Here is a 27,511-nt window from a genome sequence, read left to right on the forward strand (position 1 = left end):
TTTCACTTTCAGGAAATTGTGACTATTGAGTTGGTTTGGGAAGTTGTTCATGAAATAGATGAGAGTTGGGGAAAACATACGTGTGATCCATTCAGAAACATCAAGGGAGATGAACTTGATTCAAAGGTTGCCACTTAAAAATTTATATTTTTACAGTAAATTCAAGATTATTAAGTATAAAATTTACTTATAAAATATTATATAAATGTGCTATCTTTACAGGTTCATTCATCCTATAGAAAGATAGTGCGATTGCACCGGGAACTGAAAGCAAAAGAATGGCAAATCATAACTTTTATGAAGGATAAAGTTGAGAAAATGAGACGAAACCTTCCGGTTATAAATGCACTCATAAACCCTAGTCTTCGAGAGCGCCACTGGGAAAAAATCAAGGCTGTTGTACAAATGTAATTTCAGACATTTAAATATTATGATTATATGCATGAGTGCCAAATTAATTTGTTATAGTGAGCACTGATCAAATTGTTATAGCTAACAGTAAAACATACTTCTTATTTTCAACTGAGCAATCCTCAAATCAAACTAACTGCATCAATACCTAATATGTAAAAATGGACCCCCCCCCCCTCCTTTTAATGTTGCTGACCTCCTTTGACTTGCTACCAGCCAGACAGGTTACCCTAATAATTGGCTGTTAGCTGTTAATTGTAAGGACCAGCAATAAATTTCATCATCTAATTCTAAATTGTAGTCGCTAGTTCTGAATGTTGGCCCTTGGTTATAAATTAGTGCAGATTATCTAAATCCATGATTTTTGGCAAGCTAACTTGTAGTGTGGTAGCCAGTCAGTATGATCACAAGTTTTTTTGCAACTATTCTGGCCTATTTTTGCATCTTTATTCCAAGCCATTACCACTGATATTGTTTCTTTATTGTTTACTTTGGAAAATCATTAATTTTGATTCACATGTTCTAGTCAGAAGGTGAGATTCATCTTCCTTTTTCTAGCAATTCAGCCGCTTCCATGTGTGTACCATTTGGTAGTACAATTTAGTTATTTTTTCACTTTTATGATATGATTTTCTTCTATATTGTAGTAAAAATTCTTATTTAATAATGATGTCTTCCACACTGTGCAATTGTGCTGATGTGTGATGCAATTGTGCATTGTGATGATGAACTAATCACTGGTAAACTTATACTTGCTGCACAAATTTAGGTAAATAATAATATTTTATTGGTTATTAAGTACTCATACAATGGACTTCTTCAAGGTGAAAGACAATGCAAGCAAATGTACAATTCATATAAAAACAGAATGATTAGCAGTATGAAAAAAATGTTCACTAACTGAGTGCAATGTGCCAGGAGATAGCCATGAGTGGAGAACCATTTTGAATTTAGCAAAACTAGCTGGTCTTTCTGACACTGGAAGGTGATATAATTGATATTTCCTTATTTCAGAATGTGTGCCATTTTTTCAGTGTTTTATGCCCAACTTATTAGTCATCTTCATGACTTCTGTGTGATGTAATGCTATTTTTGTCTGCCTTACATGTATGTCCTTACCCTGGGTCCAGTTGTCTCCCAAAGCCTTTGTTTACCGTATAACTAGTGAAAGGTATAAGGTGATCTGAAAATTTCTCAGCCTGAATATGAAAATGACAATTTATGTTTCCAAAAAAATGTATTTTTCAACGTTATAACATTTAATATTAATACATTTATTTTCATCAATTCATGTTCCAAAGCCACTATCCTATCTCTGATGTGTTTTTCTGGGAGAACTAGAAATTACTTCCAAAGAAATTGTCTACAGCTGTAATCACTACTTGATTGGGTGGAAAATGTTGACCAGCGAGGAAACTTTTGAGTTTTCGGAACAGGTGGAAGTCCAAGGGAGTGCAATCCAGGGAATGGGGTGGATTTGCCTGCCCTTCATAGTGCAAATCAATAAAAATTTCCATCACCAAGACACCTTTGTGGACAGGTGATTTATTGCGAAGGAAAACTTTTTTTCCTTGGTATTAGCTGAAATCAGTTTTGAATATTATCCAATGGTTAGAAGAAACCTGTCAGTCAGGTGACCAATCAGGAATCAACTTACCCTGAATTGGAAGATATGTACAAAACAAACTGGAATGGCCTGTGGGCCTTAAGATGATGAACCTGAGATGTGAATTTTGGTGAAAATGAAACATTGGTTTTTGGCTCTTTGATACAACTTTGAAAATATTAGCTCTTACATGTTTTAAATCCTTCCTTTTTTTGTGTAGGCAAATATTTTCTTTACCAACTTGTGTATTTCTTTGTTTGAGGATTTGTTCTTTAATCTATAGTTACAGAACTGTGCTCATAGCATTATTTTTTACATATTAAAATAAACTAATAAATATTCTTTATGTTTCTTGATTTCTTATGACTTACCTTTTATAAAATATTTTATATGTATTGGAGATGTACTATCTAATTTCAAAATGTAAAAACCCTCAAATCTATCAAATTTATGCTAACTTTGAATATATTTTGTTCACTTGTACTTTTAAAATTATATATTTTTTGGTTTATCATATTCTATTGAGTGTAATTTTTCTTGCTTGGCATATGTTATCTCATATGTCATAGTGAAAAACTATGAGCATCAGGAGTAGGAGTCAAATGGAGGTCGAACATACAGAATTTAGAAAGAACAAACTTAATTTTGTGAACATTTTCTTCCAGAGATTTTGATCACCAGGCAGACTCATTTACATTGGACTCTATTGAGGAATATAAATTGAGTAAATTTCATGAACAAATAAGTGACATATCTAGTGCTGCAACAATGGAGCTGAACATTGAACAGGTAAGTATGGTATATAAATTTAAACCTTATAACAGCCAATGACAAAGATGTGAGAAAAATGTATGAAATATGCAGAAATTGTGACGTGAAAAAGATGCAAGATATTACAGGTGCCAAACAAATGTTCAGGCAAAAGTTGGTAAATGTAATCCATTGAAGGCAGATCACTGCAAATCGTGTGAAATAAAAAATCAAGGTTGATACTGCATTCAACAATTGGAAATGTGCATGCATGCCATACAGAGTTATTTTTGAGTCTCCATCATGGATGATGAAAAAAGACATCGCTTGTTCTCATAAAAAGTTGTTTTATTTTTGACTTGAGTTTCATTACAGTGTAACATCTTCAGGTTCTCATCTGAAGATGTTATACAGCAATGAAACCCAGGCGGTAAATAAAACTTTAAATATTGAAAAATAAAGTTTCTTATTTCATCATGAAGGATTTCCACCATGTCACGTCAGAAACTGTTCTCCATTACATGTGAGAACAACCATCAGTTAAGTAAGATCTGTTGCTTTCCCAGCGTATTTGCTTCATGAAGCTTTCTCGGGTCTTCCACCGGGTCAGGGGTTCCATATTGGCCGACATTTTGATGCCCAACTCGTGCATCGTCCTCAGGGTAGATGAGTTCTACTAGAACTCAGAGTGATGTTCTACCCTGAGGACGATGCATGAGTCAGGCATCGAAACATCGGCCAATATGGAACCCCTGACCCGGTGGAAGACCTGAGAAAACTTCATGAAACTATCAGTTGTGGGCATAATTTTTTCATTAACTCTAATATAAATGGAAACATCTCCTCTTTTATATCTTAAGTATGTATTCATTTTGTACTTATAGCAAAACTATGGATCAAAACAAAAAAGTGGGCTACATATTCTTGAAATTTCCTACTTTCAATTTTTAATCCATTCCCTTCCTTACGTTTCCATTTCATGAGCTAATAAAAAGCTTATTGTAAATGATATTACATTTATCCTGCCATTTTTCCTGATAATGAATCTGAAAAAAATGGAATGATGGTCTACACTTCCCCTATGGAAAGCATGGTGGCAATAATAATTATGTTATTTTTAGTTGGGAGCTATAATATTGTGACCCCTGGGGTTGATGTACATACGTTATGTGTAGAATTACGAATAGTTTCCACCCTATAATTATTGTGACCTTACTTTATGTACTGGTAAAACTTTTTTGAGAATTTTTGTTATTTAGCCCATTGCTAATGGATATTGTTTGTTTATACCATGTGTAAATTATAAAGATAAAAAAGCTGCAAAAATAACTCCAGACTTTTTTGTATATTTTTAATAAGGTTACTCTTCACGAGAGAATGTAATAAGCTTGCTTCAAACACAGTCCAAGTAAAGTTTTGGTGAAAATTTTATTTCTTTCATTGCCATAAATGATATATTTCTTTAATTTCAGGGTCTCTTGAACATAAAAACTCTGTGGGAAAGCATTGACTTAGACATTTACCCTCACAAAACAAAAGGAGTTTATAGGCTGAAAGGTGTTGATGACATTTTTTCATCCATTGAGGAGAATCAAGTTACTTTGGCTACCATGAAATCAACCAGGTAATTATTCTTATATTTATCATGGACAAAATATTTATAGAGAAAATGCATCTATATCTGTAGCATATCTAATATATTTAGTTATCATTGTATGTCTGCACCTTTTTGGCAGTTCGTTCCCTCAGGACTACAACCACTTGTAAGTTACCCCAACATTAAGTACAAGCCTTTCTACCACACTGATGTGGTAGGAAGGCTTGTACTTAATGTTGACCCTTGTAGATGAGTTGGTGGAAGCAATGATAAATATTTATTTTAGGGTACTCGATTCTTGATAGATTAAAGGCTATGGGACCAATGAAAGTTAGTCCACACAGGTGCTGATCTTTAGTTTAGTTGGTTTCTGTGACATCTGATTGCAATGGGGCAGCCATTTAAAGTGATCATGTAGCATGCAAAAAATTATTGATAAAGCAAGAGGAAATCTCCTTGTTATATCTTCCATGAAACTATGAACTAGATCAATGTGATAATGAATCTTGGCTACTGCTGTACTGCCCACTGGAATTAATGTCATGCCCATGGTTATTAGAATGTAGTGTTGGACAAAGAGAGAGATGAGAGGATTGTGATTTAGTGCAACATCATTTATTCATAGTTTTGTGGGAGCAGATGTGTATTCAGATCATAATTTAGTGGAAATGAAATTCATATTCAACTGCATCAAAAAGTGTAGGAGCCTAAGAAACTGGAATTTAAAAGCTTTAACGGAAACTAACAGGGAGGAATATTTATTATCAGTTAATATAGTCCTGAATGAAGACAGAGTAATGATTCCTGAAAAAAGGCATTTCTTAAAAAAAGTGGGAGCAAAAAATGGAATTATTAAATGGTAAAAGGATTGGAAACCGTGGAAGTTTTTATAATGGAGTTACAAAACTTAAGAGAATCATTGGGATAACTTCCATCATTGAAAAAATTATTGAATATGAAATTCCCGTGCTAACATTTCCAATTTAATTTGAATTAAAATATACTTTGAATATATGAATCTCTTTGATCTGTAAATGAAGATGTGTAACACGAACAACCTGAAAATGACTTATGCTTATTGTTAAAGTAAGTGTGACTTTCCAAATTTGAAAATGATATGACGATGCTTTCAAAACTGAAACGACATGCAACATTTTTCTGCCCTACTGATGATACAATGTCAATGGTTTAACTTAAAGCAGACTTGACTGAGGTAAAAAGGCATCAAAGGAATACAAATGAATGAGACTGTGAGGATAAAAATCTTTTCTATAGAACTACTAAGGTTTAGAAAAACCATTTCTCCTCAAGGTGCTCTTCGTATATTACCTCTTGAATTTGTCTTTGTCTGACAGCATTTCACCTACATGGCATACTCTCATAGAGCTTCAATCTCCCTAGTATTGTTACATAAAACCATCTGATCCCCAATCCCCTGATCATTACCTCTCAATTATTGACAATTATTCCTTTAACATTTTGAAAATTGAATGCAACATATAATATTCTGTCATTTTTGCAAAATGAGTCGCTTTGCATGCAGAATTAAATTTCCTGTACCTCCACACCCTACTGCCATAATATGTGGGATCTCTCCACACCTTTAGCCGCAAAGTAACATTAGGACAGGCCCCTAAGAGAAAACAATATAAGTTCATGTTGGCTCTCAGTTTTTTGTGGGTGCAAACTTTCAAAGAAAAAGATTGTTTTGTTGGTAATAAAGTGTACTCAACATTGACATAACACTAAAAACTAGTGATTGTCAGGTTCTTGAAAATCTTTTGCTTTCTTATAATTTATACTGGGCAAACAAACAGCCTACTCGACTTTCTGCCTGCCTAGATAATGTAATTACCAATTATGGTCCTGAACTGTACAGTATAAGTGTTATTGACTATCTCCTATCTGACCATCAAGGTATAAGCTTCACTTTTAATACTCAAATAACTCAAAAGATATATCCAAATAGAGGTAAAACCATAATTGTGAGGCCTATAACAATAGAAGGTTTAGAGAGTTTCCAACTGCTTCTATCTTGTATTGATTGGCATGGTTTTTGCACAGACTCTGTAGAACAAACATGTTTCTCAAGTTTTTTAGGTAATTTCCTAGGCATTTTTGAGCAATGCTTTCCTAAAAAAATTCTAAACTCTATCCCCACTAAAAATAAAAAAAATCTCTGGTATACTGGGGAGTTATTAGCTCTTAGAAATGATTTACTTAGTTACTATCACTCTTACAAAACCAGTGGAAGCCGGCATGACAAAGAGGCCTACTTGAAATACAAAAGAGATTATTATAATTTAGTTAGGTGTGCAAAAAATAATGCTTACAAGGATTTTATATTGAATGCAAAAAATAAACAAAAGGCAGCATGGAGTGTAATCAATCAAGAAGTTGGTCATGGTAATGGAAAAGAAAATCTTCCTTTCACCCCAGATGCTGTAAATAATTTTTTCTTAAAAGCTGTTGAAGACAATTTGTTCTCTCGAAAAGTTGATGCTGCCAATATTGGTAATATGCTGCAAAATCTTCCTCCGAATAATTTAAATTTTAAATGGAATTTTGTTACTCCACTTGATATTATATCGACTGTTAAAAAATTTAAAAAATCCAACAGTAAGGATATTTATGGTCTTTCTAACTCCCTAATAAAGGACATTATTGTGCTCATTGCGGAACCATTAGCAATGTTAGTCAATTTATGTTTTGAGACAGGAGATTTTCCAACAGCTCTAAAATATTCCAAAACAGTACCTGTCTATAAGAAAGGTGATAAAGATGATTTAGCTAACTACCGCCCCATTTCCATAGTCCCCGTTTTTGGTAAAATTTTTGAAGCTATTATGAAAGATCAAATATGTAATTTTTTTGAGTTAAATAATCTCTTTTCCAAATCCCAGTACGGCTTTCGATCTGGGAAATCTACAATTTTGGCAGTAGAGTCCATAGTTAATTATGTCATTAATGCATTTGAAGAAAAGGAATCAGTCTCAGTGACACTATGTGATCTTAGTAAGGCCTTCGACTGTGTTAATCATTCAATATTACTAACAAAGCTAGAATATTATGGTATTAAGGGAGTTGCACTGAAACTAATGAAGTCATATTTGGATGATCGCCACCAATTGGTTGAACTTGATGGCTGTCGGTCTGCAGCTCTTAAAGTAAAATGTGGTGTACCACAGGGCTCTGTGCTTGGCCCAGTACTTTTCATTATCATGATTAATGATTTGCCCTGTAATATGAAACCTAGATCTGTTTTATATGCTGATGACACTACTTTTGTACAAAAGTGTCAACATCCAGAAGATGCAAAATTACGATCTAGCCCTACCCAAAAACAGGCTAAGGAATGGTTTGATGTTAATCATTTACAATTAAATACAAACAAAACTCAGCATATTGTGTGCAGTCTTAAATCAAAAACAACTAATATTGAAACTGCTAAAATACTAGGAATTTATATTGATACAAAACTTAATTGGGAGACTCACATCAGTCAGACCTGTAATAAACTTAGTAAAGCTGTTTATATGTTAAGAAAGCTCAACTTTATCATTTCAAATGAGTATCGTTTAACACTTTACCATGCCTTCTTTCAATGTCATTTGAATTATGGTGTTGAGTTATGGGGTCATTCCCCTCATGTTAAACAAATTTTGCTACTGCAAAAGAGAGCTATTCGCTCTCTTGCTAATATACCACCACGTGATTCCTGCAAACCTTTTTTTATTAGGTATAGAATCATGACTGTATTTTGTTTGTATATCTTTAAGGCTCTGATTCATGTGAAAGTTAATCTAGAAACTTACCAATTAAGATCCAACCTCCATAACTATTCCACAAGAGGTAAATCGAATCTAAATACTACTTATTGTAGATTGTCATCAACTTACAACACATTTCACAATATGAACATACGACTGTATAACTATCTGCCTACTCAGTTGAAATCAGATGGTATCCAGAGTTTCAAGAATAGGGTATATACCTGGTTACTTGCTCACCCACTTTACTCATTGGATGAATTCTTTTGTGACAATCTTCATCACATTTAAGAACTTATGTTTATATATTAAGTAATATTATGATTGACGACATTTAATATGGTTGTACCATTTTTAAAATGAATAAAGTATTATTATTATTATTATTACTTCAATACCTTTGTGGATTAACTCAGAAAGAAAATATTCTATTTTCAGATTTGTTGAGCCATTTATCCAGGAAGTTGAACATTGGGAAAGAGCTTTAGTACTAATGGTAGAAGTGCTTGAGATGGTCCTCACTGTTCAGCGCCAATATCTATATTTGGAGGTTAGTTAGTTTTACTGTTTCATGCTGTATGGACAAATTCTAATTTAACAGCCAAAAATAATCTTTAGTAAGACTTGATACACACTTTAGATGTCCTACCCATTGCAGTATTTGTGTACTATTTTCATTAGTTTTTTGAAACAGGATTACATTCATTGCTCAAAGCAATGATAAAATCATTCAAGTATTGATAAATATGCCTTTTACTTGCATGTTTATGTGAGAAATGGTAAATTGTGACAAGGATCATAAAGTTTTATCTTTTAGATATATATTATTCCAGCCGATGATTTACTTTTTTAGGTGAAAGTTCCATCTTTTTAAGAATTTTACTATAGAGAAATACAGTTAATATGATCCTTAGATTAAATTGCAAAAAGACACAGGTCCTTGTATTAAATCAGGCACAGTTCTGTGAGGATATTAATTTAAATCTTAACAATGAAAGAATTATTTGTCTCTCCAACACTATGTTCTTAAAATTTGTTATCTGGGGTGTAACTTTATGGAATTTACATAACATGTTGAAACAAAATTACTGACTTTGTAATTCCACACACTGTAAGTGTTTGGAATTAGTAAGCCAATAATTTAATTTAATTTCAATTCAAAGTTCTTAGGTCTACATGTTCAGCAACTGGTGGGTGGAATATTCAGGTTAATAATCTGTGTTCTAAATTGCACACTGTGATGTATACTATTCAGTTCCTGCATAACACAGTGCCTCTAGAGGCATTCAAGCTCTTGTATTTTTCTAGTTTTTTTTCTCCTGGGCATCAAATGGAATAATGTTCTGGGAATCATTTGTGTGCATTTTGCACAAAGTTTTCTTAATTAAAAAAGTTATTAAATGTGAACTTGGTGCTGCTTAGAGGATACCAAGTAAGCCCTTAATCTATAAATTAAATGTCCTTACAATTCCATCTGTGTATATTTGTCATGTCTGTCTTCATAAAAAATAATATCCATCTCTTTCATGTAAATAGTGATATTCCCTCTAATTCAATTAAACATCATCACAATAGCCACACAAGATAACATAAATCAGGAATTTCATTTGGAAGCCCAATGGCAATTGGTGTAAGAATTTACAAAAAATTACCTTACTCATTGAAAATGAGTGATAAATTTTGCAATTGCAAATTGAAACTCAGGAAACTCTTTCTAATAGAGTATTATTATTCATTGAAAGAATTTTTAAATGACTAGTAGTTATACTGCATTGTCTTTATATTATACTCTTTAATTTATATGCTTTCTCTTGAAGCATGTTCATCTTGTCAAAATGTGCCTGTATTTTCAGCTTTTCTTTGTATTTGACAACTCATATGATACCTACATACACCTACATAATATCTATGGTGTTCAGTGAACAAAAAAATACTATTATTTGAGGGTTAATTTTTGGAATTATCTAATATTCTGGTTGAGTGACCTAGGGCAATTGTTATCGGCAAATAATGACTAGGACATATGTTTGGAAGTTCATCAAGTCGTATTGAGTATGTATACCTCACTGCACAAAGTATTTAGATACTCCAAAACAAGCAATTAAGTGAATGAAAATGAATAGGTATGGAAAATATTGGATTTTGTGATGGACCTCTAAATATTTATGCTAGTTGAATCAACATTCTGATTTTATAGCATAATGATTTCATTTGTTTAAAAAAATATTGAATTGCAAGAATGAAATGACGAGTCTATATATGCTAAAAAAAAGTATAAAAAATATTTTTATGAAATTGTAATAAGTTGCTTAACATGTGACATGCATGTAATTTGAAAGGTCAGTTCCATTGTGTTGCTATGACAAAATGATTTTTGTTGTTAAATGAATACTGGAGATAATAATGCATTAATGATAAGTGAGTGGCCAGGACATACCTGTGCATATAATGAAAATAATATGTGATTGATAAATATTAAAATGTTTTATTCAGTTTTTTATTCTTTTTAATGCTTCAAATTCCCTTTCAGAATATTTTCTTGGGGGAAGACATTCGAAAACAGCTTCCTGAAGAATCTGGTGATTTTGATATTGTTTCCAAGGAATGGAAAGTACTGACATCAGCATTTTACCAAGAAAAAAATGCATTACGATGTTCAACTTTTCCAGGTAATTTCACTTTTGTTATTTAAGTGCTAGAAAAGTTGACTCCGAGGTTAATGGACTGCCCCCACATGGATCCAATTAGCTGGATGACAATTTTGGTAGCATTCCAGTAGTGTTAGTATTTAGGGGAAGCTACTGACAGTTGAGGTCATTTGCACCATTAGGGATGGACAGGAAAGGATGAAGAGTGGAGAGAAACCCAGCATGGGCATTAGCCTGCTCAATGAAAGGTGCCAAGGGGTCCGCAGCTTAATGTCCCATCCAACAGACGACGTACTCACTCAAAGTGCCCTCCACAAAGCACCTAAAGTAGGGATTGAGATACCACTGAAAAATATTCTACATCACCAGGATTTGGACCCGGGGACATGGTGGGAAGCCAGTACGATAGCTGGCTCTTCAGTTGACATTTTCAGTTCCCAAGTAAATTAATAGATTCCATATTCCATATAGTATACAACCACATGGTTGTAAAGTCTGCTTCACCTTGACTGGTTTCTTGGAAAATTCATTTACAGACATTTGATAAAGGATTGCCATCTTCACCGTTCAATTGTTTTAATTTTTTTTATAACCATCTTCATTCAAATCTTTTGATTGAAGGTGCTGAATGGAATGGCGAAATTGTCATCTAGCAAGTTGGGTAAATGAGGCCGCAACTGTCAGGCAACGCAAAACCTTGGAGTAAGCTGCAAACCAGCACAGAAGCCTTTGCAGGGGCATGTTCGAAATTTAAATTCAGCTAATAAGAATGTATCTATGTTAAATTTTACCTGATGTTTTTATCGATTGAAGTAAATAATGAAACTGGATTTCTCATAATTGGTTACTTTGCAAACTACACTTCTAATACAAAGCAAGGAGGTCATGCACCTTAAAAATTCTGAAAATCCTTGAATATATTACTCTTGGAATAACCCAAGAATTCTTCCTAGCTTGAAGATGCTTAGGAATTAATCCAATTATTATTCTTACAGACTTGCTAAAGAACCTCAATTCCATGAATATTCGCCTAGAAGAAATACAGAAGTTATTGGAAGAATTTTTGGAAACCAAAAGACATGCCTTTCCTAGGTTTTACTTCATTTCAAATGATGACTTGCTTGAAATACTTGGCCATTCCAAAAATCCAGAGGCTGTTCAACCTCACTTGAAAAAATGTTTTGATAATATTCACAAATTGAAGGCAAGTAATTTATCTCATAGTTTCAAAGTGTTTTAATATGAAATAGAAATTTTCCTGAATGCAAATGATATGATGTTGAAAATATTTCAATCCAATTTTGCAATGTATCTTTTCTTCTTGCCCTTAAGATGAACTTTAACATTTGAAATTTTCAGTTTTCTTTAATAAATTGGAATTTTGATTTCATGCAACAGAATGAACAGTCCCAGGAAATTTCTAATGCTTTCTTATTGCATTATTATTTGAAATTATTTGAATATGCTTTGACAGTTTTTTGTAAAGCTGTTTTGGTTCCTGAAGGAAGCACAAATTGTTTTTATGAAAATAAACAACAGAACACATAGAAATTAGGCAGCAGTTAGAAGATTCATTCCCATACTGAATGGAACATTTTCTGCTCTGTAGCCAAATAGTATAATTCCCTTCATTTGCTACACATTTTAGCATGCCTTTTTATTTTTTAATTGTTATTTACTACTCTTTTATTTCTTTGTGGTTCTTCAGGAAAAGCTTAGATACAAAACTGTTATAGTTATTTGCACATGATACATGTATTAGGGAAGTGATTGACCTTGAGAACACAATCTACTGTCCCCAGTGATAAATAGTCTATCCTCGCTCAGAGGCTGCTGGTGTGCATAGTCTTGGGTGATATTAAATGCTCTTTTTCTCTTATCTAGAATCATAAACCAAATGCACTGATTATATGAATGAGCCTACTTCAATAAAAATGCATAGATAAATATGTAAGTAGTTCCTATTGCCTACATATTCATTGCCTAAAAATACCTATGTATTCATTCATTTTTGATTGGAACACCTTACTTGCAAAACTATTCAAGCCCTTTCCTAACAGAGTGCATACTTTTAAGAAAAGATGGAAGGAGTCAATGTAATAATTTGATTGATGTGTGGTGTAAAATTATATATAACAGCTTAATTTTTTAAATTTATCTTTTTTTTCTTGCTGATTGATTGATGTTAATGAGATGGGGATTTTCTTGTTTTGTGAAAGAGATTTGTGTTTTGAAGTTCCCTTTAAGTGCACTTATGTTTTACTACTGATTTTACCTATTATCTTTTGTCATTGCTTGGGACTTCTGTGCCACCTGACACTGTCTATCTGCACATGTGGATTTTAATAAATAAATAAATTCATTCAAGGATCTGGTCTTCTTACCCTGTTGCATGAATTTCACATGCTGTTGAACTTATTGTTGGACAAACTCTACTGACACTAACCTCCGGATTGATTACTATGTCAATAGTTTCTGATGTAATATATTTTTCTGTTCTTTTAGCTTTCCACTGATCATTTGGCTGCTCTGGGCATGTATTCTGGAGAAGGTGAATATGTGGATTTCTCTAGTCCAGTTTTGATTAAAGGAGCGGTTGAAAATTGGCTGAATTTCATTGGTATGTCAACTTTTGATTAATGTAAATTGAATGATTAGCACTGTGTAACCTCATCGAGCAACTTTGTTGCAAGAACATTTTATTTTATAAATAAATTATACCTGTCTCTTAAGCCCTGCATTCCAGACCATGCCATTCAATCACTTTAATGTGAACTCCTTCATTATCCTCATGTGATATTGATGTGAATCACTTTATTTACAAGGCTAGTTGGAAAGGTTCTTGGAATGACCACCAGATGTTGCAATGAGTTTCCTGCATATTAATAGGTAATCCTTTAAGAGTAAAAAACATATTGCATCAGTATTCTTGGAAGAGATCTGTTGTGCGGACGCCTCTCTGTTGTTGTTCCTGTGCAGTGATTTGTGAAGATGGAAACAATTGAGATTCAAGCAGTGATTAAATACTTCATAAAGAAAATTATGAAAGGAAAGGAAATTCATACCAATTTTCAGAACACTCTGGGGCACTCTGTTCCTTCTTATTCAGCAGTCGCCAAGGAGACAAATGAGTTAAAATTTGGTCAAAACAACTTAGATGATGGTCTGTGTGGTGGTCGGCCAAAATGTGCCACTTCCTCAGAAATTATTGCAAAAGTGAATAAAATGCTTGTGGAGGATCGCCGACTGAGAGTACGAGAAATTTCTGAAGCTTTTGGGATGTTATCCAAACAGGCATATCACATTTTAACTGTGGGATTGGATATGAGAAAATTATCTCATAGGTTCCATGACTCTTGATGCAGGGTCATAAAATGGATCCGGTTGGAAATTTATGAACAATATTTGACCAGTTTTGAGAGCAATCAGCAAGATTTTCTGTGCCGGTTTGTGACCGCAGATGAACCTTGGGTCTAATACTAAACCCCAGAGACAAAGCTGCAGTCAAAGCAGTGGAAATATGTTGATTCACCACCACCAAAGAAAGCAAAGGCAATACAGTCATCCGGAAAGGTGTTGGCTTCAGTTTTCTGGGATGCAAAAAGGATTTTGGTGATAGATTATCTTCCCACTGGTCAAACAATTAATGGACAATGATATGTTAACCTCATGGACCAGGTAACCAGCTACAGCAAAATTTACATGAAAAAAGGCCAGGGTTTGCAAGGAAGAAAGTAATTTTTCATCAAGGCAATGCTAATGTTATTGCCAAGACAAAAATACATGACTTATGACATGAATTGTTGCCACACCCACCTTATTCACCTGATTTGGCTCCTTCATATATCTATCTCTTTCCAAAGATCAAAATTTTCCTTGGTGGATGGAGATTCTCTTCAAGCAAAGAACTAACACCCGATGTAGATGAGTATATCGCAAGCCTGAAGGAATCTAATTTCCGAGATGGGATCAAGACATTGGAACATCGCTGGGCAAAGTGCATTGCATAGGGAGGCTACATTTAAAAATAAAAAAGTTGCACCGAGGTAAATCGTTTATTTTTATTCCATTCCGAGAGCTTTTCAAATTACTCTTGTAGTAAGGATTATGCAAAGTTACCTAGCATATGTTTTTATATATAACAGTTATTCAGAATGTTTTGTTGACCTTTACTATTAATGAAAAATCTCCCTGTAATCCTGTTTCATATGATGGCCTTGTAGAAGCCTTCTTTTTTGCCTTTAGCCCATATTGTTAATCTGTCCTATCAGCGACTTTTACTCTATGGCTCATGCTTATTCTAGCATCATCTAATTGTACTATCACTTGTCTTTTGATGTATGAGGGTCATTCCTAATGGTCTTCCATCTTTTTAGAAATTGAAGGTAAAGTTTATCTTCTGTACTTTATCCTTCATTTTAAATCTCTAACATTTCTCTATTTTTTTACATAATTTTTATTTTAATTGATGAATTTTTGTAGGTGCTGGGGTAGTTTTTGTGTTATCATACCAGCTCACAACCATGTCATCGAAGAAGCATTGGATCTCAGCAATTGCAGCTCTTCATCATCGCTGAAGAACTCTTCAGCCAAATTTTCTTTCAAAACACAATAAAAGCTGACAGGTATTGTGAGACACTTAATCAACTAAGACAGGCATTTCAGAGCTAGAGAAGAGGATACTAAGTGAGGGTATAAGCCTTCTCGAAGGTAAAGGTTACCCCCACTTAGCCCGTCAAACTATCACTCTCCTGTTGCAGTTTGGATGTGATATCTTCACCCACCTATCATATGGTCCTGACTTGGCACCCAATGGATACTACTTGTTTACTAAGTTGAAAGAAAATTTGGCCAGAAGGCACTTCAGCGATGATGAAGAGGTGTGATTGCTGAGATGCAATACTTCCTCAACAACATGTTGACTGGTATGATATGGGAATACAGAAACTACCCAAGCACTTATGAAAATTCATGGATTGAAATAAAAATTATGTAAAAATATTAGAGATTTAAAGTGATTTTTAAATTACATAAAATAACTTTTTATTCCTAAAAAAAATGGTAGACCTTAGTTTTGGGATGACCCTCGTAATTATATTTCAATTTGATGAAAATTAGATCTTCATGACAGGATCAATTGCATTTTTGTTGTTGGATTTTATTGTAAGTAAAAATGTCTGTAAGCAGAATCAAGTTTTGAAAATGCACACTTTATATTTCCACTTAAGTATCTATCCAATATAAACTTTTTTCCAACTGACAAAGGTTGTTCTACTTAAATAATCTACTCTTCTTTGTAGTCACTGCTATGCGAGACACCTTAAAACACTTGTTAAAATTGTGTTGTATTGCTCTGAGAAAACAGCTAACAAAAAGAGATAAATGGGTCAAGGACTGGCCAGGACAAATTTGCATCTGTGCAAGTCAAGTAAGTTAGTGAACTTTGTGATGATTGTCATAAATAAAATTTTCCATTTATTTTCTCGAGTACTTCTTGCACTTTATTTCTTAGAATCACATATAAACCTATAAATTAACCCTTGCATGGATCTGTGCATAACATCAGTGAATAAATCGTATTTTTTAGAAATATGTTTCTCTTGAATTTCCACATTATTATTGCCATATTTGCTTTCATTGTCATGTAGTTATATAATTGCATACCTAATTCTTTCTTATATAACATAGCATGTATTGAAGTTATCATTAGTTCATTATTCAGAAAAACCTTTGAAATTACTAAATAATTATGTAGAAAAATCAATCTAGAATCTATACTTCTCCCCGGCTCCCCGATCCACAATATCAATCTGTTATTTAGGACTGATCATAAATTGAATAAAAATGTTGTGGAGTGAGCCCAATAATACATTGATTTCCTTTAATTCATTCCAGACAATCGATTTTATTCTAAAAATATGTATTTATGATTATATTTTATAGCATTATAGATTTTACCATTAGTTTAATAATTTTAAGGAAGTAACTTGATTGTAATTAATGTGCTTACTTTTTGCCTAGTTATGACATGAAAATATCAAAATTTTTATCGCCACTGATGTGATTTCCCAACCTCTGGCTGTTTTGGTCAGAGGTTGCATCAGCCAAGAATTAATACAGCTGTAATGGTAGAGGCTGAGAAATGTGGTGAATAGCTCACTGCAAAGTCCATGCAGAGAACTGTGAAATTCATTAATTTGTGTGTCTTTCACTTGTAAATACAAACAAACAAAAAAATATTGATGAAAATAGAATCTATTCAAGATGTTTAATTTGTAAATAAAACCAAAGATCAATTTCTCTAAGCATACATAGTATTTCCAACTTCATTGGAAATGCCTATTTATTCTCAATTCTGAAATCACAATAACTATGTCACACAACATGGGCCAATGCTCATTCCTGCATTCACATGCACATCCGTTCATGCTCTCTCATACATTCTCATTTATTCTCCTTGGGCTGTCAATGGTACTATGGCCACCAACGTCAATGTCAGCTGTGGAAGAAGTGGAAGACTAATCAACTTTTTGCCTTCTGTTGCTACTGCATGATCAAATTGTCATCTATACCTTATGTACATGGCTAGCCATTGCTCAATGATGGGATAACTGACAGATTTTCTCATAAAGGTTCCTTTGTCTATAAGAAGTGTAACCATGGTTTTCCTCCAATTACTAATGCAAGATTTTGATGCATTGTACATTTGTACTGCAGCGTTATTTGCTATTTCCATGTTGTCTTTGATTTCTTTTAGCTTTTCATTATCCTTAGAAAACCTGTAACATTTTGCATCAATGCTTAAGGAACTATATTCCAATGGTCACAGAATGAAAATTCAAAATTGTCAAAATAGCCATTAGATTGAATAGACATTAGTGGGCCCTGTCCCTGAGTCATGGAAGCTGTAAATTTCATATATCCACACTCCTGCAAGTGACCATTGGCCTGGTAGATGACGTTTCCTTAAGTGATTTGTGATAACCATCTCAAAAAAATTAATTAGTTTATATTTATTGTCAGTTACAATGGGTGAGCACAATAAAAATGTAACTGCACTCTAGGAAGAAGTTGAGAAACAATCATGAATAGTTTAATGGAATCAACTGTGTCTCAAGTTCATGTTGCTCTTGTAATTTAGGCAAATATTATTGATGAAGTCCCATAAATTTGTTTAGCTTACTCATACTCGTGACCTTGAAATGGAAGGAGAAGATGTAAAGGATCTTTGTGCACACTCTTGTACCACTCACATGTTTTTCAAAGATATTGTCTCTGAAAAAGAGGGTGAATGATCTACATGATATTGCCCCCTTTAATCTCACTGCCCTTCTTACAAGTCTCTGGTATATGATTCGACCCTTCCACTACTTTCCAGGTCCTTATAGCAGAGCATAATAATAATAATAATGCATTTTATTTACTCTATTATCATATTATATGATATAAAAATACCAAGTGGATGGTGAGTGTACATTATACAAGGCATGCCAAAAAGGAGTAAAATGCATACAATGCATTTTGTAGCTCAATTGAGCATAGGCTCAATTGAGCTACAAAATATGATACTAACGATTGCATTAAATGTAGCACAAACAAACGCACCATAAATGTCACATAGACCCAATTATAAATTTAAAATATGGAGCATTTACATAAACTAGACTGAAAACATTGCTATAAACCAAAAGTATGGACTCAAGAATCAGGAATATTATTGAGATATTTGTCAACCGAGTAGAATGTGTTGCATTGTAGATATCTTTTTAATTTATGTTTGAATGCAGCAGTTCCCTTAGTAGCCATCATACTTTTGGGTTATTTGTTATACAATCTGATGCCCATTTCCTTGAGCCCTATTTTCAATGCTTTATTTCTATTATTGCTGTAATGGATGTTTTGCCTTCCTCTAGTGTAATAATGATGATAGTCAAAGTTAAGGGAATAGTTGCCAATATCGTTTTTTATATGCTGAATTAAAAACATATAAATGTACAGGAGAGGTAAACAATTAATTCCTGGAATATAGGCCTCTGGTGCATTGTGAGGTTTCCCAATGATTAATCTTTCTTTCATACTTTAAAGATGGCTTGAGAAATGGCTGCTGAGCCCCAAAATATTATAGTATAGATAATATTTGAATACATTTCCCCATGGTATAAATTAAGTAATACTGTTTTTCTTGTAGTCTTATGCAGGTGTCTTAATAAATTGTGAGTAGAACTGAGCTTATGCTGAAGAGCTTTTACATATTTATCCCAAGAAATATTTGTACACAAAGATATGCCTAAAAATTTACATTCCATCATAAATTTAAATCTAGATCTGTGCCCCACTTGTTTATTGCAGGTGTAACAGACCTTGATTTTTCTACAAGGCTGGGATGAGTGTTTGTTGATAATATTACATTAGTATCATCAGCATGCAAAACTGGTACTATCCCTTCATAATCTTTTAAGCAGTTTGGTTAGTCGTTAACATATACCAGGGAAAGGAGTGACCCAAAGGTTGAGCCTCGTGACATGCCTTTGGAAACTTGGAATACTGCGGATTAATGTCTGAACCCATCTACTGACAATTTTAACTTCTAGTATGATTGTGCATGTAGGACTTCATCCAATTTTGTGGAATGCCTCTAATTCCAATTCTATTGGTTTAATTAGAAGTATATTATGGTTTACATGATCAAAAGCCTTTGACAAATCAAAAAACAGCCCAAGAGTTTTGTGTTTAGCATCTAATGATTTAAAGATGCTGTCAATTGCCTGATATATGGCTGTTGTAGTAGATATTTGTCCATGCTAAGAATTGGAAAGTAAAAAAATTTTTTTGAGATAAGATTATATGCATATACATTGCCTTTTCAAATATTTTAGCGAATGCATTTTGGATGGCTATTGGTCTGCAGTTGTTCAAATCATTAACACAGCCACGGTTTTTGTATACTTGTACTAATTTTGTTTCTTTTAATTGGAATGCGAAAATCTGTTGCATCAAAGACTCATTAATTAAAAATAAAAGGGCAGCTTTTATAGCTTCAAAACAATGATAAACAACTTTACCAGGAATTTCATCATGGCCAACACTGGATTTGTTTCTGGGTGTGGTTACAATAGTTTTTAGATTTGTTTCAGAACAGGGCTTGACAAACATTGATGATGGTGCATTTACAAAATATGTATTAGCTTGAAAGGCAGCTGGATAAGGAGTAGAAATGTATTTTCTCTTAAATTTATTAGCCAGAGATGAGTAGCTCAAGGAAGTGTTACTTTAAGAGGTACTAAGTTATGGGAGATTGAGATGCAGATTTTTCTTAACTCTACCATAAGATTGGAGGAGAAATGTTTTGTTTTTTTGCATGCTGTTCAAGGTTATAAGGCACTAGCTAGTGCCAAACTCTTTCTCATCAATACAATTAGTTTGTTTCATGCATATAAACATGGAATGAACTGGCTATAGTTATAATATTATTGTTTAACTAATACTATAATTAATATCCTTTGGGTAGAGTGAACTGTAAAGGCATTTTGTTATTTCTAAAAAACTATGAATTTTAATATTAAATTATAATTTGAATGGCAGGTGCAGTGGACCACTGATTGCACAAAAAGTCTTCAGACTTGCAAAATTCAGGACACCAAAAAACCTCTAAAAAAACTGAGGAAAAAGCAGGTATGTAATGTGTTTGGTTTTGGATTTTGTGGTGAAATAAAATTACGTTAGGTTTTAGATTTTAATTGTGAAAGTAGGTTTTATATTGAACTACTTTATTATCATGTCAATGACATTTGTAACTGATTTTTTTTAATGCAGAACCAGGTATTGAGCAAGTTTTCTGATGCAGTACGTGGTGATTTGACAAAACTTCAGAGACTGAAAATTGTGTCTCTTGTTACAATTGAAATTCATGCCAGAGATGTTATTGACAAACTCTATAAAGCAGGTATGTTGGCAAGCAATACTGTGACCAAAACCTGTGACAGACATTTGCATCATCCTTTTTCAATTTTTTATTATCTTCCGTCTCCCTCTGCTCTACCACAGCCATGCTAAATTTCAATTCAAGAATTAAGCTTACCTATCGTAATAAGTCATAATGGCTGCAGGAAGGTCAATCTTGTCTACCATATTCACCATGGGGACTGCTGATTTATTTCTTTGCTGAGGAATAATGTTAAACAATAACAGTGGCTATTTAGTAAATTAAAGCACTCCTTCTCATTTCCTATGTTAGAGGTAGCATAAAATTTGTTGGGAAAAGTTTAAAGAAGGCATAAAAGTTGGATGGAGGAAATTTTCAAAAGTAGGAAAGGTATGGAAGGTTGTGACGAATGGGGTATTGTATATGGTTGAGGAAGAGTAGGCATTTTAATAGAATTACTGGAATAAAAGTATGAGAGGCAGACAAATGCAGTGTGTAGCAAAATTGTGTTGATGTCTATTAAGTTTAGACTAAATTTTTTTTAAAAGCATATTTTATCTTAACATTTCATGATAAGTGCAATCAGCCACTATAGTTTCATAATGTTGGAAATGTTCTCATTTTTCTTGAAAGGCTGCAAGGATGTTACAGCTTTTGAATGGCTTTCCCAGCTCAGATTTTCATGGGATAAAGATATTGATTCTTGTGTTGCCAGACAAACAAATACATATTTTGTGTATGGATATGAATACCTGGGTAATTCTGGAAGACTCGTTGTCACACCATTAACTGACAGGTAGAGTTATGGTGCAAAATTAATTAGCTCAAAATTTATAGCTAAGAATTTTTTGCTTCATTGCTCTCTAATAACTTTTATATTTATAGATGTTATATCACACTAACTACAGCTCTTCATCTACACCGAGGTGGAAGTCCGAAAGGGCCTGCTGGCACTGGGAAGACTGAAACTGTTAAGGATTTAGGGAAAGGGTTAGGTTGCTATGTCATTGTAATTAATTGTTCAGAAGGTTTAGATTACAAAAGCATGGGCCGAATGTTTTCAGGTAAGCTTTAATTTCTATTCTGTATGCACCAATTGTTCCAATAGTGAAAGCCTCCATTTTGTCATCACAATAAAATAACTCATCAGAAATTTCTCTGGCACATTAGGCTTTGCACAAACAGGAGCTTGGGGCTGTTTTGATGAGTTTAATCGCATAAATATAGAAGTGCTGTCTGTGGTGGCTCAGCAAATTTTATCCATACTGCAAGCTCTGGCTCAAGGGAAGAAGGATTTTGTATTTGAAGGAGAGCAGATTAAACTTGTTCACACTTGTGGAATTTTCATAACCATGAACCCTGGTAAATATTATTTTGGTATTTTTTTAAAATGCTAAAGCTTTTATTTATAATTGTATGGAAAATGACCTATAAACTATTCTTTGAAAGTTATTGTAAATTATTCATATTTGGTAAATCTACTTTGATGTTTAGTTATTTGTATTTATTATACCTTATGGCTATTGTTTTTATATCCGCTTGTGTGTCAAAATGTCAGTAACCGGAAGAGAAAGTGATAATGTTCAGTAAGATTAAACCTTTTTGAATTAAATTGAATAATTTAAACTGTGGTTTTATTTACTTTTGGGTGATTGTGCACAGGTAGATCACTCGTAAGTATTTCTGGAGATTTTTTGGAATAGGGGAAGATTTCAGTTATTTTTTTGTCAATATATGTCAATTAGGGACAAGAAAATATTTATCAGCTTTGAAGCAATTGGTCAATATTCCAGTGAATTGACTTATTCTGAAAAAGGTTCACATATTGAAATCAAGGTTGAATGCACAGAACTTTTCTTTCATACCAAATTCTGACAGCAGGAAACTAAATGACCAGGTAGAATGAATCATAACACATGTGGAGAAGTGTGGCACATGTATGCAATTTTCCAAGGAAATTAATGGTTTAAATTAATTAATGATTTAAACGTTTATGGTAATACTTTAAAATTTCTCGCACCTTGAGTCATGTGTTCATAATCCATGATGAATAGAATACACTCAATGTAAGGTATCTGAGGGTCATTCACAATATAATAATTAGTATGGGTAAAGATGATTGAATTAGTCCTGTAGTTATTGTAAGTGGATTTGTTATATTTGCATCCAATTATCTAATTTGGACAATTTATGAAGGAAGAATGTCTATGTAATTTTAATTACCCGCCATAAACTCTTGATTTCCTGTGTGTATTACCTAAAATGGCTCATGTAGAGTTTCAATGGCTCATGTTCAGTTTCAGATTGATTTAGAGATTACCAGGAAAAAATTTAATATCAGTTTAGGTATTTCCAAATATAATGGTATTTCTATGTTAATTTTCAGGAAAATCAAAAATGTTTTCAGAACGTTAGTTTATTACAGGAATTTTAAAAGGGGTAATATTGTCATTTTGTTTTTATTAATAGTACCTGCTCCTGCAGAATGTATTTTTATTGAGTGGCAATTTTTTGGCTCATTCAGTTTCATTATAATGATTTTTTATTCAATCCTAAAAAATATTTCACCTTTAGATAGTCAGTTTCTATATTTTTATATCGCCAAGCCTGTGTGTTTTTTATTTCAATGGGAAGTTTGCTTCTACCAAAACTTTTTTACTTCACAATTTGTGATGGAAAATAAATTTAACATCAGCTGTGTGTTCTTGGAATTTGATGGATACAAATTTTTTATCGGTATTTATAATATTTAGAGAATTAAGTTTTGTTTTAAAATGTATTCATTTAAATATTAGCAAATCATTATCTATTTTGTATTGACAATCAGGATACGCTGGTCGGACTGAGCTTCCAGATAATCTTAAGTCAATGTTCAGGCCAATATCAATGATTGTACCTGACAGCTGTCTAATCGCAGAAATAATTCTATTTGGTGAAGGATTTAAAGAAACTCGAGTACTAGCCAAAAAGGTGTGTAGTGTCATTGAGAATCAAATGCTTTTTCCCTATCCTTTCATCGGAGATAGTAACAGTGTTACATCTCATATTACAGGTTTACACACTGTATTCCTTGGCTATTCAACAGCTAAGCAAACAAGACCATTATGACTTTGGACTAAGAAGTATGGTGGCCCTTTTGAGATATGCGGGGAGGAAAAGAAGAGCATTTTCCAATTATCCTGATGAAGAAGTGAGTAGATTTTTTGAACAAGTGTAAATTATTTATGGTACAACTTTAATTGTTTATATTTCCAATAGAATTAAGTGGGGTATGGTAATCCAGTAGAAAAAGTGCTAGACTACTGGGTTTAATTCTCGGAATTTTGTGTCTAGGCTCCTTCAGTTTTGCCTAAGTCTTGTGATTTTTTGGGTGCCAGATCTTCCTGGAAAACCACAGAAGACATAGGGAAAGGAGCTGGCTTTCTACCCTTATGAGCCAATTTCACACACAGTTGGCTTTAGTATTATGTGAGCTCTACTCTCACCTATCAAACCAACCTTATGGTTGATTGCTGTGGAGAGTATTAAGTGTTACTGATGAGACAATTCCATTTAAATACTATCTACTCTCGTATGACAATGGTAACTTTTCGTTAATGCACTTATTAGTACTTAGCGTATTGGATAATTAGTTATTATCACTTTCAAAGCAATGTTGTCTTGGAAAAATACAATAGAGTAAATTATTCAGTTCATGATAATTTTATGATGAATGAATTAATGATTTGTTCATACAAGAGGTATTCTCATTATGCCCCCTTCTCATTCTTGTTGAATGTTAAAATTGAAATAATTTGAAGTCATCCTTATGCATGGCAGCTTAAATACAGGGTGCGGCGCTTAAATATGGAAAAGCACGCATTTCCATGAATGAGATTTCCTCGCTGGGTTAGCAAAACCTTCCCCAGACTTCTCCGATGCATTATAGTTAGACACTATATCGTAAACAGTTGATTTGGGGTACCAGAAAAATTGAACTATTGCACAATATAATGCCCAGTGCGAACACTTTCAATAATAGCAGCTCTTCGATTGTACTCCACACTTGTGCGTAACATCTCGGCTATTATAAGGCTATGGCTGTTTACTAGATGCCTGTAGCTTTCAAGAGCGCCCATCGCGGCCTTCAGTGAAACTACGATATGGTGGGAAATTCAAATTGAAATGTTTCCAGATTTAAGAACCACACCCTGTATAGCCCATGAAGTTGAATTTGTTGAAAATAAAAATTGGAGTTCTTTTAATCAGTGTTTTCAATGTTGCATAATGCGCTTTACCAGTAGATGTAGGCATTTATGGATAGTTAATTAATATCTTGGCTTTCAGGTTGTCTTACTGGCAATGAAAGATATGAATGTAGCCAAACTTACATCTAACGACCTTCCTTTGTTTAATGGAATCATCACAGATCTTTTTCCTGGTGTAAAAATCCCTATTATTGACTATGAAGAATTGTCCTTTTCTGTTGAAGAAGAATTGAAAGCTAATGGATTACAAGTAATTATAAAATTCTTCCCAAAATTATGTTTGTTGGCATTATTGAGTAATTTGGACATGACTACCTGGCATTCTTTTTTTTTTTTTTCATATTTTAGCCTCTGCCTACAATTGTGACCAAGGTCATACAGCTTCATGAAACTAAAATTTCTCGTCACTCTGTAATGATAGTTGGAAGAACTGGCTCAGGGAAATCTGTGACCTGGAAAACATTACAAAGAGCATTAAGTAGACTTGGCAAAGAGAAGGTTGCAGGTTATAACATTGTTTGGGTAAGTTCAGTGAAGCCAGTAGTTATTTCATCATTGATGAAATTCATATCCATTGTATTTTCATAGCTATTATTTTATTTGTCCTAATTATTTTAATAGGAATATCCCATCAACCCTAAAGCATTATCCCTGGGAGAACTGTATGGCGAATTCAACTTGAGCACTGGTGAATGGTTGGATGGTGTTTTGTCTGCAATAATGCGGGAAACTTGCTCTGGTATAAATTAGACTTGAATCAAGCTCTGTTGATCATTTCTGATGATTAATTATATTTTATAATTCATTTATAAATTTCTTATGGTTAAGTTATAAATATGCTTTTTAAATCCATGTGCTAACATTGATGTGATATCTTTCATCTAGATGAAAGGTCAGATGAAAAGTGGGTTGTATTTGATGGTCCCGTTGATGCTGTATGGATAGAGAACATGAACAGTGTAATGGATGACAATAAAGTCTTGACACTAATAAACAGTGACAGGATATCAATGCCTGATCAGGTTATGAATCTATTTTTATACTTGAGATGGAACTGATCTTAGTGATACAAGAGATAGATTAAGACTCCATTCCATTTTTAATGTACTGACTTTTCACGAATGATCTACCACAGGTGTCACTTCTCTTTGAAGTCGAGGATTTGTCAGTGGCCTCACCAGCTACTGTGTCACGCTGTGGAATGGTTTACAATGACTACAAAGATTTGGGGTGGAAACCTTATGTGCACTCTTGGTTGCAAAAGCATTCAGACCATGAATTTGTGGAAGAGGTAACGTTTAATTTCAGTTATGGTTTAAATATATGGCTATATACTGTTTATATTTATATAATTATTAGTATATTGTTTAAAATAAGAATTTAATAAGCCATAAAGCATTATATTGATTGATTGTATGCTCACCCTTCTATTGTGGGCAGTGTGGATGGTAAGGAAGATGATGGTGGAAATTGTTCATTATAATCTTTGAGAGAATAATCCCGAAAGTCATTATGATGTTCCTATGGAAGTTAAGAGAAAAAATCATATGTTCAACTTATTATTCAAAATCATAATTTTTAATAAAATGTATTGCTGAACAAAGTAGGTGACTATTTTACTTATAATAGCATAAATGTTATTTTCTCATATTTTTACTTGAGGTCTTTCTAAAAAATCTCTGAATCTGTCATCTCAAATCATTAACCTCAAGTCTCAAATGTTGCATCTTATTTCTGCACTCCATAATTTGTCACATCAGATCGCCCCATGTCAAAATACAGGTGTTAGCATTTATGATAATCCTCCAACAAAATTGTGATAATTTCTAAAAAAAATCAGGAAACAGGAGAATAACTAACATATCTTTGGGTAATGAAATTAAGAATACAAAGTAACTTTCCACTGTTCTTTATTAGCATACAACCGGTTTCAACGCTCAAGCGTCATCATCAGGTACCTGTAAGCGTCACCATCATGTACGCTAATAAAGAACAGTGGAAAGTTACTTTGTATTCTTAATTTCATTACATGAATTTCCACTAGGTTGAGCCAGAAACAATTGAATATATCTTTGGGTCTTTGATTCAGCTTGAGATAATGTTAGAAAATTATGTTACTCAAATAGACCTTTCATAAGGTCATTAAAATTTCCATTCGCTTGTTGCATAAGTGAATCAGTAGGGCCATTTTTGACTTCTGATTCTGATCCTTTGTAATGTGATTCATTTTCTGGCTCATACTCCACAAAGAATCAGAATCTGCAAAATTATCATCATGTATATCCACATCCATCATTTTGGCTTAAGTACAGTTTCTTCAGGGAGGTAGGTCAGTGAATATGGATATATGTATGTTGAGATAAAATGTGTGTGATCATAATTAATGCTGTCATAAAAAGCAATTAGAAATAATTATCCAGTAAAAGATCATGTGAGGGAAGAAAATCTCACCGCCAGTAAATGCTCAGCTCTGAGGTTGAACATGAATACCATATCAACCTGTTGCACACCCTTTTTAGACACACCTCATTTTTGAGCAATGGAATTGAGGAAAAATTGA

General features: G+C 33.4%; 1 protein-coding gene across 1 annotated transcript in view; it reads left to right on the plus strand.

The window, feature by feature from the left end:
* kl-2 (dynein heavy chain 2, axonemal kl-2) overlaps positions 1 to 27,511 on the plus strand; it is a 132,153-nt gene that overhangs the window by 42,774 nt on the left and 61,868 nt on the right. The window contains exons 23-44 of the mRNA XM_071598906.1: positions 13 to 126; positions 223 to 407; positions 2,683 to 2,806; positions 4,240 to 4,391; positions 8,573 to 8,684; positions 10,665 to 10,817; positions 11,789 to 11,990; positions 12,871 to 12,878; positions 13,288 to 13,402; positions 16,083 to 16,210; positions 20,365 to 20,454; positions 20,596 to 20,725; positions 21,338 to 21,500; positions 21,590 to 21,768; positions 21,875 to 22,066; positions 23,532 to 23,674; positions 23,757 to 23,894; positions 25,031 to 25,201; positions 25,300 to 25,473; positions 25,573 to 25,690; positions 25,837 to 25,973; positions 26,087 to 26,242. Of these exons, the coding sequence (XP_071455007.1) occupies positions 13 to 126; positions 223 to 407; positions 2,683 to 2,806; positions 4,240 to 4,391; positions 8,573 to 8,684; positions 10,665 to 10,817; positions 11,789 to 11,990; positions 12,871 to 12,878; positions 13,288 to 13,402; positions 16,083 to 16,210; positions 20,365 to 20,454; positions 20,596 to 20,725; positions 21,338 to 21,500; positions 21,590 to 21,768; positions 21,875 to 22,066; positions 23,532 to 23,674; positions 23,757 to 23,894; positions 25,031 to 25,201; positions 25,300 to 25,473; positions 25,573 to 25,690; positions 25,837 to 25,973; positions 26,087 to 26,242 (3,084 nt within the window). The remainder of the gene's footprint in view (positions 1 to 12; positions 127 to 222; positions 408 to 2,682; positions 2,807 to 4,239; positions 4,392 to 8,572; positions 8,685 to 10,664; positions 10,818 to 11,788; positions 11,991 to 12,870; positions 12,879 to 13,287; positions 13,403 to 16,082; positions 16,211 to 20,364; positions 20,455 to 20,595; positions 20,726 to 21,337; positions 21,501 to 21,589; positions 21,769 to 21,874; positions 22,067 to 23,531; positions 23,675 to 23,756; positions 23,895 to 25,030; positions 25,202 to 25,299; positions 25,474 to 25,572; positions 25,691 to 25,836; positions 25,974 to 26,086; positions 26,243 to 27,511) is intronic.

This window comes from Hetaerina americana, unplaced genomic scaffold (assembly GCF_022747635.1).
Source record: "Hetaerina americana unplaced genomic scaffold, ioHetAmer1.1.p SCAF_10, whole genome shotgun sequence".
In the NCBI taxonomy this organism is placed as follows: Eukaryota; Metazoa; Arthropoda; class Insecta; order Odonata; family Calopterygidae; genus Hetaerina; species Hetaerina americana.